The following is a 13,761-nucleotide window of genomic DNA, read 5'->3' as shown; positions in this document are numbered from 1 at the left end:
TTTTTTGTTCATATCAATCTCGTTCCCAGAGTCCACGTTCCCCTTGACCAGCGGTCGGAAAACGAGGGACTCTGGGATAGAGTGTTTTCCGTGACAGGATTCTTGTCCTTCCGGTAAAACTGCGCAAGCGTAAGGGTCTTTGACAAGATGGCGTCTGCCTTGGAGAGTTTATTTCACGAAGCTATCGAGTTTTCGTTAGAAAAACTAGGTAAACCCGAGCTTGAATTGAAGAAGGAACCGTATGATGCCATACGAGCAACAGGACGTGCTAGCTGTGTTGCCAACTGGATTTGGAAAATCGCTAACACGTCAAACGCTACCAGCGATATTTGACTTCGTTCGACGGCCGTGAGCCTGAAAATCAAGATGCTGTTGTGCTAGTTGCGTCTACTCTAAGCTCAACCAACTGAAAAAGTTAGAAGCCTTTCTTAAAGTCTGCATCCTGCAGAGTACCGAAGAAGATGAAGATGAACAGATAATAACCATTCTTGAAAAAATTGTTAATGTAGTTTGATTTTTGCACATCTAGAGGTCTTCGTCGATATAAACAGGAAGGTGGCCAAAATGCTTAAAACAAAGGAGTTAAACAAGAAAGTACAAGTTGTGGACGAGGCACACTTGGTTCTGCAATGGTATTGTTACTATTTTTTCGTATTGTATATTTGTATTGTTTTTGTATATTGTTTGTTACATTGTTATAAACAATATTGATTGCAATGGTAGCAGATTATTTTGCCCAATAATTTGCCCTGTTCCCCGAAGTTTTGTTGACCCCAATGAAATGAACACTGTGAAGAGTAATGTTTGAAAAATGTAGTGATATTAAGCGATAAATATACTTGTACACTGGTAGACTACAGCACCAGTTTATGACTAAACTGGGCACGAAGCTCCCGGTGTTGTGGTCTGGCCTTTACAATTGTGTAGTAAAATTACAGCACGTGTAAAGTGCATTTGAACATATACATATGAAAAATGCGCTATATAAATACATTATCATTATCATTATATGTCAGCGAATACTTTGGGGTTTGGTGCGACTGTGCGAGGGGGCTGCATAACTTGCATCCATTGCAATACATGTAACTATGTAGGACACTTGGTGACTGCTTTTACAATAAAAAGTGTCGATTGCTTTAATTTTTTATTGTTTACAGTATCCTGTCAGTGAAAAAAAAAGGAAAAGAAAAGTCCATAAACTGGTGAATGGCACATCAAAGCACCAGGTTCTGTGTGTGACCGTGGCTTTTGGAATTGGAATTGACTGCAACAACATTCGTAGAATAATTCACATTCACCATTGGGGTACCATATACAATGGAGGGATACTGCCAAGAAGTACAACAGGGGAAGGGGACTACCTAGTGAAAAAAAGGGGGTACTTAAATGAAAATTTGAATTAAAAGGATACCAATTTGGGCATGGCTTAAAAATGTTTATGTCTAGATTTTTTTTATTTACCGGTACTTGCAATTAAAACACTAAATGAGGTCTTGGCAAATAAAAATACTGTTGTTGTTGTTGTTCTGTATCAGGGTGGCCAGCCTCATATTTTTTGGCCTGCTTCCTTTTTTCTCCTATTTTTTCATGAAAAATTCCTATTTTACCTTTTATTTTTAGGGTCTTTTACCAAGTGTATAGATCAAAACATTTTAAAATAAATATTTGAGATAAAATTATAATAAAATGAACTTTGATACTGTTTTTAAAAATCTTTCTTGCTGCTTATTTTTTCACATTTTTAACAACTACATGTATTTACCTAAATATTTAACCTTATTCCCTTCCCACTTTTGAAGGGAAATTACAGGGTGCAAAGGAATTAAATTTCCCAGCTTGCCCCAGCCTGTTTAGTGGACACTAACTTCTTTGCATGCTGGAAAAGCACCATGGGGAGGTGTTTGTAAATTAAATGCATTTTGTGAAGTACAGTGACATTCCAAAACTAAGTTAATTTGCTTGACATCCTCTTCATGTGTGCTTATTTTTGGGGAGGCCCTTGATACAGGGCTGAGGGAAGGGAGCTTACATTCTTAAAGAATATACTGCATCTAAAATTTTAGTTTCATACAACTCTCTAAGAGCTATCACTAGATATAACCACATGGACTTTTATTTGGGAGGGCTTAATACTACTGGAAGGATTTTTGCTTTTCAGTTTTGGGGCCCCTTTTTGGATTTTTAGGGTCCACAGTAATTTGGCAATTGCTGCAGATGAGTTGATATTGGTGGTTTTTGCTCATATGGCAATGCCAGAGCATCAGGGCATGCGCTGGAAAAATCCAGTTCTTATTGCCAGTGGCAAGTAAATATTGCTCTTGGGCAAGAAAAAAAAGAGCTTTGTTGTCTCAGTGTGCAAGTGAAATAAGCCTCAGCAGTCTTATGATTCAGAGTGATTATAAGAAATAATATTAAAGTGGGGGCAAGCAACAAAAAACTGAAATTTTCTGGCCCATTAGGCAAGTGGATTTCAAAACATTTTTCCTGCCCTGTTTATTTGTGTGAATTACATTGAGGATACAAAATATGTCATTCTGTCTGTTAAGTATTAAATACAGAAGGGGGGGGGGGCTGTTGGGATCTAGGTGGGGTGGGGGAAGGGTACTCAAACATATTTTGTATGCCCCAAGGTCCAAACCCCTACCCTTTCATTAAATATTTTTGACAGAAAACTCATGAAATCCCTTCACTTATATGTACCTACATCATGAAAAAGGTACCCCTTTTGGGTGGAGTCACCGTAGAGTCCCGGGTTGGAATTGTCAAGGGAATGTTAGAACATGGAGAAAGCTTTCTATTTTAGGGTGAGAATTCCTATTTTTTTGCCACTGTCTTTCGTATTTTTTGAGTGTCATTTGTCACTTGACACCCTGCTGAATTAAACACAAGCAAGGTTCTAAATCTATCATTCTCACCCTAGGCAAAGCAAGACAACAAGCATCCCATTTTTCCCTTTCATATTCCTCTGGGTCTATGCTTTTCCTTTGTTATTATTTTGATATGAATATTGACATGTCTTAATTATTATTTTGTGGTACTGATTTTTCTTAATCCAGTTTATATCTTGCTCAAAGAGCAAAATTTTACCAGCAGAATGACTGCTGCCCAAAGTAGTGGACCATGATGGAAACTCAAATTAACCCGAGGCTACCCAATAACTACCCTGAATACATTTTAAGCCCATGACATAAATAGAGGGTGCAATAACAGAAATGATTTTATATTTTTGGGTTAAATTTTCTCTTTGGTTGCAAATGTTTCAACCAGTTGGATTTTTTTTTCTTTGCAACAAGGATAATATAATCATTCCTCTGCTGATCAAGTTCAGACTTGCTCATAAGATACTTTGCATTTTCATACTTTAATACCAGTCAAATGACATTAAATCCTGCCTTACTGAGCTTACTCAGTTATCAAACTTGTAAAGAATAAAACTCAACATACTTACTAACTGCCATGATTTCCATGACAGTTCCCTCAAGAACTGCTGATCTTCATGCATTTTTTTGTTATTCAGCATAACAACAACAGTTCATAAGGGTTAGTAACAATAAACACAACGTCTGGTCAATTTAATAAAGAACAGCTTTATTTAATATCAACTGTGTACAATATAAAGCAAAGTCAGACAATGAAATTTGAAAAGTTCACATCATTTTGCAACTTTACAAACCTCTGACTATTACGTAGACCAGATTTTGCCGGTTTTAGCACTCCTTTGCTTGGTTCAGCGGCTGGAAGAGGCTGCATTGACTTTGGCAGAATTTTAACCTTGCTACCAACGTGAGACTCCATCATTTCTTTATGTGCTACACCATTTACACTCGCACGGGTTTGGTTGGATTAAAGCAAACTTTTTGTCTCGTTGCGGATTCACTTTCGATTCCTTCGCGTTTTCCTTGTTTTGCTGCACGTTCCTTTGCTGCAAAAGAACTTTCTTCAATCTTTTTCCCTCGGTCGTAAGCCTATACATTTAGCTTGCTGCGATCAGTCGGGTATTACAATTTCTCCAACTATATTCCTTCGTCGCTTTCACTGACACTAAGACCTGTTACGTTCTCTATTACACTTATAAGGCTCTCACTTTCGGACTTAAATCCAAACAAATAAATTGGATGGCTAGCGAAGCTGGAATTGCAGCATCTACAAACGTGTTGTCGATCTGTAGGTCGAGGCACAGACTTCAAAGGAGTTTTGTCCGCCATATTTTCCCGGTATTTTGAACTCGACACCAGAGCTTCCCTCTCAACACGGCAAACTCTGAATAATCTGGGCACGAAAATTGTGCTTCTTTTCGACTTCCGGTTCAACTGAGCATGCTCATCTTCTGCCAATGAAATGTCGCTCTCAAACACTCTATCCCAGAGTCCCTCGTTTTCCGACCGCTGGTCAAGGGGAACGTGGACTCTGGGAACGAGATTGTGTTCATATAACAAAGAGTCTAATGCGCATGCGCAAAGCGCACGCAAGCATTAGACTCAAAAATATAATGCAAATGAATATAACCCCCACGATGCTCAGAAAACATAAGCGTGTTCTGAGAGAAATAAAAGGAATCTAGGCGTTGTGTTCTGGGGTCTTTTAGGAACACCTGCTGTTTTAGAAAGTGTTTTAGGAAAATCGTTCGCCTTTTCGGTTTGTTTGTCTGAGTCTTGTCTGAGTCGTGACGTCACTTGCGCGCTTCGCTAATTGATCGACAATGGGGAAAAACGTACGTTTTTAAACAGGCTTTCTAATTATTTTATTTTTAGGTATATTTGAACCTATATTTGTAAATATGCGGGGTTTTTTAATTCTTAGAGTTGTTAACTTTTTAACATCATTTTATTAATATTTTTAATGTAAAGCGCCATAGGCAATAAGTGGATTCCATATAAGGGAGTGGATTCCATATATCCCATATAAGGAACCTTGATATTAGACCCATCTTTTTCAAAGCTGTGGTTACTTTGTGCATAGCTGTCTCTAAATTTTGTACATTTATGTATGTCAGTAGCTTTTTTTTTCTTTATTAATCAATAATATTTATTAACAAATAATGTAACTATGTAATTAAAATCAAACTGTTGTAAGTAAGTAGTTAATGTGAGTATTGTAGATGTTTGTTTTGTTTCAATAAAAAAAAATAAAAATAAAAAATAAAAAAATAATAATAAGTGGATTCCGGCGCTATATAAATACTTTTATTTATTTATTGCTTTTTTTTATTTTAAAAGGGAACAATAAGCAAAATCTGCCAAGAAAAAACGACGTGCAAATAAAACGTCGAATCGCATGATTACGTAATTCTCACACTCTAACGTGTTACATTTTTTACGTTTCAATGGGTTTTTCGAGCCATTCATTACTCGAGCCCGCACAACCTTGCCTATTATATTAGCAACTTGTGTACTTTTATAGATGTAGGTCTGTTTGAGAAACATATAGTTTATTGACGATCATTTCATTGCTGCCAGGAGGACCCATTTCTCGTTAATGAATATCATCCTTCTAGCCAGTGAAAACTACCGAAGACACACTCTAACGTCTGTCCTATTAAACCGAACAACGACGTTGCAGAAGCCGAATTTTCAGGGACCAGTTTTGTGAAGGAAGACAAGAAATTTGAATTTTGCAGATTCGCCATGAGCTTTGTCGTCTCAACAGCACTGTTTTTTTGCTTTGCGTGTCCTGCAAGCGGAAAAGTTGTCCTTCCTGAAGTGGAATCACAATCCTATTTCCCTGCCGAGTTCGCAGAGCAGCTCGAAGAACTGGATGACATATTGAGGGAGAGCAGAGAACAACTCGTCAGCAGAACGTTCATAGAGGACTCGTCTGATGGTGAGAAACGTTTGATATGATATTCTAGTATGCTTATTATTATTATATTATTATTATTATTATTATTATTATTATTATTTATGCTAAGAATAACATCTTTAATACTGCCCAGTATTTTAATGGTTGTATTTCATATAATTATCAAGTACCCGAAACGTTATTGCTTGTTGAAACATTACATGTAAAATGACTGTTAGAAATGGGCTTATAATATAATTTGGTAAACATTAGTGATCATTGGTACCACTCGAGGCGCAACAGTCCACATGCATCGATGTCCATTCATGTAATTTATCCGATGAGGATATGATAGTTCTTAAAATTCTCAAGTGATCAGGGGCTCTTTCGGTGTCCGAAAACCTTATGATTCTTGAATTGACGCATCGCTTTAATCAGTCATGCAGGCAATTACTCTACGCTACTACTCAATCAATATGCAAGATGCAAACAACAATTAGTTCATCATTTACACTTGTATAGAGCGGTTTTCAATTGAGCGTCGTAAAACCAAAACCAATTAATCACACTGGCCAATCACAAATTAAAGACACGGACAATCAAGTGAACCAATAAAAGCGAAGTAAACACAGATAGCCAACGCAAAGCGCGGGAAAACGTGCGTGAGCAAGTCATGATTGGTGTTGGGCTCACTTCTGATTGGTTAAGAAAGTGGCGCGAGATTGTAAAACCAATCACTAAGCGAAATGGTGCAGAATTAAGCAAACGCAAATTACCATCGACACTCAAGTGAAAACCGCTCTATTCATTTTGTTATTCCCTTTTGTAGTCTCGCCAATTTTTTATACATAAGATTTGTTGGTTTTATACTACACAGGCAGGAACGCTGTTATAAAAAATAAAGTTTTAAATGATTTATTCTTGGTACGGTTTGTCACTTCACAAGCGAGATACTGATAGTTCTTTAATTTCTTCGAGGGTGCTTGCAGTTTCGTTTATGATTTTTTTTTGCCAACAAAACTGGCCCGGACGTTCTGCACACATCATCCCAAGAAAAAGGTGTTGCCCCAGGTGCAAGACCGTGTTCGCCTTAAGCAATTTAAAAAAAATGTTTACACTGATTCACTTCAGCTAGGTGTGAAATTTAGTAAATATCCCGCAACCATTGTTAATAGCAATTCCTGTAACATACTGATCTGTTGGTTCTCCCTTTCCTCCTCCTTTTTTCACATTTTGTCTCAGGTCCCTGCACCTTCAATCCATGTACGAATGGAGGTTTCTGCTTTTTAGCTGCAGGTCACGGCGATGATTACACTTGTCAATGTCCCGAAGGATTTATTGGCCATGATTGCGAGAAAGGTACGTACATATATCGGATAGAAATTCAAGGACTGAACTGAACTGGATACTATATGTTTACCGTCGGATTTCTAGAGTAGCTCACTTCAGTTAGCTAATGTCTCCGAGCATTCCCACCCCAACCTAGAAAGTACATCAGGTGAAGACCAGACCACAACACCGGGAACTTCGTGCCCTACTCGTTACGATAACAAAAGACTACGACAACGGAAGGCTTGAGGTCGTATTTTTTATATAAAATTTATGTAAAACCGCTGAAATATTTAGACAAAAAGTAAAGCAAAATTCGTGTACTGAGTTGCTGTACCACATGGCAGCCTATTTTGGAGAAAAAGGACGCAAAAAGATGCTCGAAATGGAATAAGTTCAATTATAAATCGTTGTTTTTCAATCTGACCAATTTCATAATTTCAGCAGAAAAGAAAAATGTATATTTGTTTACTACAAATTTACTTTTCTTGTTTTCTTGTTAGACCTCGATGAATGCGTAGTAAAGAATGGAGGCTGTTCTCACGACTGTACCAACACAGTGGGAAGTTACGAGTGCTCATGTCCTGACGTTGAGCTAGCATTGGCTCGTGATAACCGCACCTGTGAAGGTCACATAAAGTTATGTAATATATCAAACAAAATGGAGAAAGAGAGAGTTTTAACGCATTTCCTGACACCGAGAATGAGTTGCAAATACGACGCGTAGCGGAATAGTTTTGAAGAACTTCGTGGTGCTTGAAAATGTGATGAGATAGTCTGTCGAGTGTTTGACACATCTTCTAAATCGAGAACTTAAAACAAAACCGAGGGAAAACGAAGTGAAAGAATCGCAAAAATCTATGCCAATTAAGATCACATATCCAAACCACTGTCACGGTTCTGATTGCCTTTGTTTACGAGACTTGATGAATTGTTTTAACGATTAAAAGTAGTTTGAGGACAAATATATTAGAATTTAATGAAACAAATGACGGGCGGACTTATTTACAATGTAACAGTAAGTATACTATATATACAAGACATAATGTTTATATTACGTTTAGAACTCCTTACAATTTCGAAACATCCCAAATTTATTTCACTTTGTTTTGCAGCTCGAGGAGTCAAAGTCGACTGCCTTCAAAACGAGATGTCCATTACTATCCCCAAGCCCATACTCAAAGGAATGGACCGAGAGCATATCCGTCTCCTGGACCCGAGATGCAGAGCAACAGAAACTTCCACGCACTTCAATCTTAAAACACCGCTGACCGGATGCAACAGCACACGCAGATTCACCAAGTCTGCAATTGTGTACAGCAATAAAGTCCTGGAGATTCCGCTGAAAAACACAGATATCATAACGCGCGTCCGAGAGATTGAGATCCCTTTCAGTTGTTATTATTCCAACTACGGAATGGCCACAGCTTTTGGCGTGAAACCGAAAAATCGAAAACTGGTCTTTATGGAAAGAGGAGAAGGCAACTTTACTGTTGTCCTGGAATTATACCGCAGCTCCAGGTATGTAATTAATGTCACGGTCAAAATGTTCCCTTCATCTACCTCGTGAAAAAATATTAAAAAAATACATAACATCAAAGTATCATTTAATATCACAGGAAAGCAATGTACCTCAAGTTATGTTGGATTCTCTTAATAAAATAATTCATTTTTGGAACACAGAATCTAGACCGCAGGAAAGGTGGTGGGGTGGTAGGGTTGGGGTGGCATCCATGATTCTCTCCCTTGCATGTCGAAGGGTTGAGTAGAGGACAGCTGGTTTATAACAAACTTTTCGAAACTGTCTTTAGAGGAAAATTATTGAAAGGATTAAGTGGTCTCTTAGGACTGGAAAGGGTATCGATTCCATACTTGTTTTTATCTTTTGTTATTTCACTTTTTTTAGATATGTTAAGCCATACGGCCCTGAAGATTACCCTTTGTCGTTAAAACTCCGTCAGCAAATGTACTTTCAGGGGAGAGTTGATAGCAATGACAAGCGGCTGTCAATATTGGTTGATAAATGCTTCGCCACGCCAACCTCTGACGAGAACAATCCAAAGAGATATGAAATTCTCTCCGACGGGTAAGGCTATGACATGCACTATTGAATCTCTTATTTTGACCAGTTTTGCGGCTCCTTCACATTTTAATAGTACGTCGAGAAGATGTTTAAGCAGTTAATTAATTGCAACAATTGAACAATCCTTATGACCATCAGTTTTACGAGACATGGTGGCTATTGGTTTGGTGCGCTGTCCTCCGGATCTCGGGGTCCCAGTTTGAGGTTTGGCAAGGGTTATAAGGCGCAGTGTCCTTTGGCAAGGCAATTAACTCTCGCAGTTCTCTTCTCCATACACGTGTTAAATTTAATAGGTACTATGCTGAAGTGTGACCCTGCCATAGACTAGCATCCCCTTGAGAGTGGTAAGAGGGGGGAAGGGTCTGTTAAAATTCTCCTAGTCGCTTCATAGTTCAGAAACGAGATGATCTCTTTCCCCTTTTGGAGGAGTTTGGCCCTAATTGAGAATTTATCTTTAGTTAGTACAGTGTACCAATGGTTAGAGCTTTTGAAGTCCAAAGCCAGATGTTCGTGGATTACATAGATTCCGTCATTACTCTTAGGCATTAGCTTTACAGTGAGTCAGTTTGAATGTAGTTTTCCTATCATAATGTATCGTATTTTTGTATATATGTATTTGTATATTTCTTTTGTAATACTGTTGTAATTCTCTTGCTAAATACAGTAATAAAGCCTGTTATGAAATTATTATATGTATTAAATTAATATGATTTATACAAAAGCCGGGGTTATTTATACCCAAGTTTTGTGCCTCCGTGCAAAGGCTTGAATGTAATTAAGAATTTGAGTCATCTCCTATTGCTCTTGATTTCTGATGTGGGGAATTTTCTTCGGATAGATCAAATACTTTGTCTGTTGCACCGAATTTTCTTATCGTATTTCAACAGTTGCGCTGTTGATGACACAGTGAAGATTTTACACTCTCCCACTGGCTACTATCGCTTCAGACTGGAAGCCTTTGAATTTCTGAATCAGCCGTTCGTCTTCATTCACTGTCACGTAATTATCTGCAATGCGTCCAACACCCGGTCCAGGTGCGCCAGGGGTTGCCAGTCCCAGTCCAATGGCCGAGTAAGACGAGAACTCGGAGAATACAAGGTGTATTCCCTTGCACAAGGACCGATGACTCTTGATAACACAGAAGAATACAAACGGGGAAATAAAAATCTGCCTTCCAGAAAATCTGAGACTACAGGTGAATGAATTATTTATTCTTGGCTTTGACAGATTGAGAAGCACAATTTTTGACACAGGTCGTCAAAACGAGCACAATAGTGACCTTTAGATTGGACTACGAGTTCGAGATTGAGTACAAGTAAGGGTTTTCAAACCAAATTCGTGTGCCTCATATAATGAATTATCAAGCCAGAGTTATCCCTAACGTTTATTTATGTGTTAGACAGTAACAGGAAAGAGTTATAGTTTGGCGGATACAAATGCCTCGAAATTTATTTATAAAGTCCTACTTGTACTCGATCTCCTACTCGTAGTCAAATCTAAAGGTCGCTAATTTTTGTGACTTTTATTCGAAAAACAAAAGAACTACTGGCAAAATTAGCAACTTTGCCAGTTTTGGAGCACAGAAAATAAGTCCTTAATTGATAATGAAATCTTTATTGGAAACGAGTTTGGGGTTTTTATCAGAGTAGTAGAGAGTAGTAAAATCAATTTGTGTCTGATTTTAGCGTGTATATATGTTGGATATTAGGATAGGCTCGATCTTTATTAGATTTGCGGTAAAAAATTGAAACATGGAGCGGGTGCGACAGGATGTGACTCAGGATTTTAAAAAGCGGTGCAAAGATTCAGCTAAAACTCCAGTCATGTGTTATCACTAGGGTTTGACAGATAGGCCATCTCCGAGTTACCTTTTGCCTCTGTTTTAAAACGAGTCTATGTGCGAAACCATTCATATGAGAATGAGTTTGATTTGCATAAAAATTGGACCTGTAGATGAAACTCATTTCCTATGAATAGTTTCGCACGTAAACTCGTTTTGAAATAGAGGCAAAGGGTAACTCGGAAATGTCCTATTGTGAAGTTTTTTTTACCACATATCATACCGTACCAAAATGAAACTGACATAATTTTGGACGTGCTAAGCAGTGTAAATAGTTGAATTTTGTTTCTTTTCAGTTGGAGTGAACATACCGTTAATTGCTGCTTTGGCCGCTTTGACGGCATCCCTGGCCATTATCGGTGTCACAATCAAGGCTATAAGAAACATATGATAGGATATCACTAGCTAAAGAAGCGAAATTAATGTAAAAGCTTCACTTGAACTTGATTAAATAATCTTGTCTCAGCAACTGGAGTGTACATTTCTTTTGAATCGAAGTTAATACTATAACATAAAACAGTCTTCTTGACTTCACCTAAGGCTAGTTTTCACTGGGGATATGCACAATTATTAAAAACTAGCAATAATGGTATATATATTCCAAATCCTGAGTTTTGATTAGTTAAAAGGCAATGGTATATGAGCTCTCATATACCATGGACTCGTCAAAGAGAACAGCCGGGGAGCTCAAATATTGCAATAGGCTTCTTTTAAAAAGGGCTTCTTTTATTATTAAAATTCAGCTTGGTAGCGAGGCCTAGAGGACACAAACAAAAGACATTTTACAAGCATGTTTATTCATTTCTTTCGTGTGTGTCCTCTAGGCTTTGCTACCAAGCTAAATGTTAATAATTTTATCGAAAGAAGCCTATTCTTTGGGTGTTTTTAATTAAGCCAATATTATTTTTGTTTAGTATATCAAGAAGTTTTCGGCCATTTTCCAACAATTTCCGATCATTTGAGAAGATTTTCGAGGACTACAGAAGATGTCCGAAGACTACCGAAGATTTTTAAAGAGAAATCCGAAAATTTTCTCTACGCTTATAAGTGATTTTACAAGAATTAGAATTTATAATGCTAAAAAAGTATGGGTTTTTCAAGAAAAACCCTCTAAACCCGGAGTAATTAAACATTAAAAAATCGCCAATGCAACAACAAACACTAAAAATAGGGCCCCAATGGGTCCATGTGTTTTGCTGCTAGAGCAAAGTCTTAGGGAACATGTTGATGAAAGACAAGTGAGTCGAGATTGAAATCCAACGTCTTTTATTGTCTGTCACTTGTGTGCAGGTTAATAATTGCACTATATTGTAGTCACTTTGTGTTAATTCAATCCTGATAATTTTACTGATCAATGTTATGTTGAAATCAAAGACAGCAAACATAATTTAATTACTAGTAAGTTAACGTAATGTCTGACATGATTGTCTCTTTGATAAAAAACAGTAACTCTTAACATTATAAAAAAATCTCAATGAACTCAATGTGATTCTTTTAGTGGCGTTATCTCACTGGTTACCGTTAGTTCAGTGTATTTGGAATCATTGTCACAATGGTAGCGTTTTAACAACAACGAAAAAGACAGAATCTATTGACCTTATAAGAACTCAATGTGATATATTTATTAGTGACAAGACAGTGGTTCTTTAACCACTTTCACCCAAATTAAACACTGGAACAACTAACTCTTAACAAACTTGTTGTGTCACCCTGAGTTAAATATGCAAAATTCAGAAATTATAAATAATCGCACGCGCACCGGCGTACAACAACAGAAAGACGGCGTTGAACGTAACGCAAAGTTCATTTTGAAAGCGAAAGTTTACAAATAATTATTATCATTCGTCAGTCATCCCTTCACGCATGAACACTCGTCGAATTTCAGTGTCTTCACAACAAGATCGGAAGATCGATAAGGACCAATTTTTGATTCTGCGAAAGTTCGTTTTCTTAAAGTTTTAGAAATTTGTGAAGTTGGAGGATTCACTGAGGACTGCGTAGCCGAAGATGCAGTGGCTCGCTGGACATCAAATTCTATTTTTCACGGCGTTTAATTAATCTTCACAAAATAAACATGTGGCGCCAGCGCGTCTGGCAGTCAAAAATTCATTTTTCAAAAAACTTTCCCTTTCCAGCTATTTTAGCGGGGCTTATACTATAGTACCTACCTGTCAGTCGTAGAAAAGCTGAAATTTAAGGATGAACTGTTTATTAAATGAAGACCGTATTATTTTTTAATAACTAGTAAACAAACTGGTCGCCACGCATTTAAACACGAACTGACGAATGTTGCATCTGATGCAGTGAATCTGGTGAATGAGAACTTCCTTTAATATTTCTTTGTTTTCGACGGTGTGCACCACTGAATAAGTTTCTTTCCCATTGTGATGTTACTAGTATAAATTCGTTTCTAGCTGTCTTTTATATAGCTCGAATACAGCTACAATTAGCGGTGCAGCCTACCAGCATGGTATATATTCCTTTCCAGCTGTCTTTGCGTGACAAGTTACACGTTCATACATTTTATTTTAAAATATGAAGTTCAGAGTTAATACAGTACTAGTATGCTGTAGACAGTGTAGACAAGGTGAGGGTAAGTTTATTTTCAAAGCGAAAGTTTACAAACTGTGCACTAACCGGTCCTTTGGAGAAAATATTTATGACCTTCGGCGAGGTTCCAAGTCTTCGCTCTTTTCGTAAATGATGAAAACTGCAGAATAATTTTCTCATA

At 37.5% G+C, this 13,761-nt stretch overlaps 2 protein-coding genes across 2 annotated transcripts in view; one reads left to right on the top strand and one right to left on the bottom strand.

Annotated features, from left to right (window-relative positions):
- LOC144661647 (lysophosphatidic acid receptor 3-like) overlaps window positions 1–13,761 on the bottom strand; it is a 668,415-nt gene that overhangs the window by 192,312 nt on the left and 462,342 nt on the right. The gene's annotated exons all lie outside the window — the stretch shown is intronic.
- Window positions 5,254–11,490, top strand: LOC144661641 (ZP domain-containing protein-like). The gene is made up of 7 exons (XM_078522448.1): window positions 5,254–5,820; window positions 7,021–7,137; window positions 7,611–7,736; window positions 8,223–8,628; window positions 9,014–9,193; window positions 10,078–10,385; window positions 11,327–11,490. Exons 1-7 carry the CDS (start codon window positions 5,625–5,627, stop codon window positions 11,419–11,421), a joined length of 1,428 nt encoding a protein of 475 aa, XP_078378574.1. The 5' UTR covers window positions 5,254–5,624; the 3' UTR covers window positions 11,422–11,490.

Source organism: Oculina patagonica, chromosome 7 (genome assembly GCF_052425735.1).
Source record: "Oculina patagonica isolate OP01 chromosome 7, crgOcupat, whole genome shotgun sequence".
Lineage (NCBI taxonomy): Eukaryota > Metazoa > Cnidaria > Anthozoa > Scleractinia > Oculinidae > Oculina > Oculina patagonica.
Note: the sequence above shows the minus strand (reverse complement) of the source record. Positions and strands in the feature narration are given on the sequence as shown.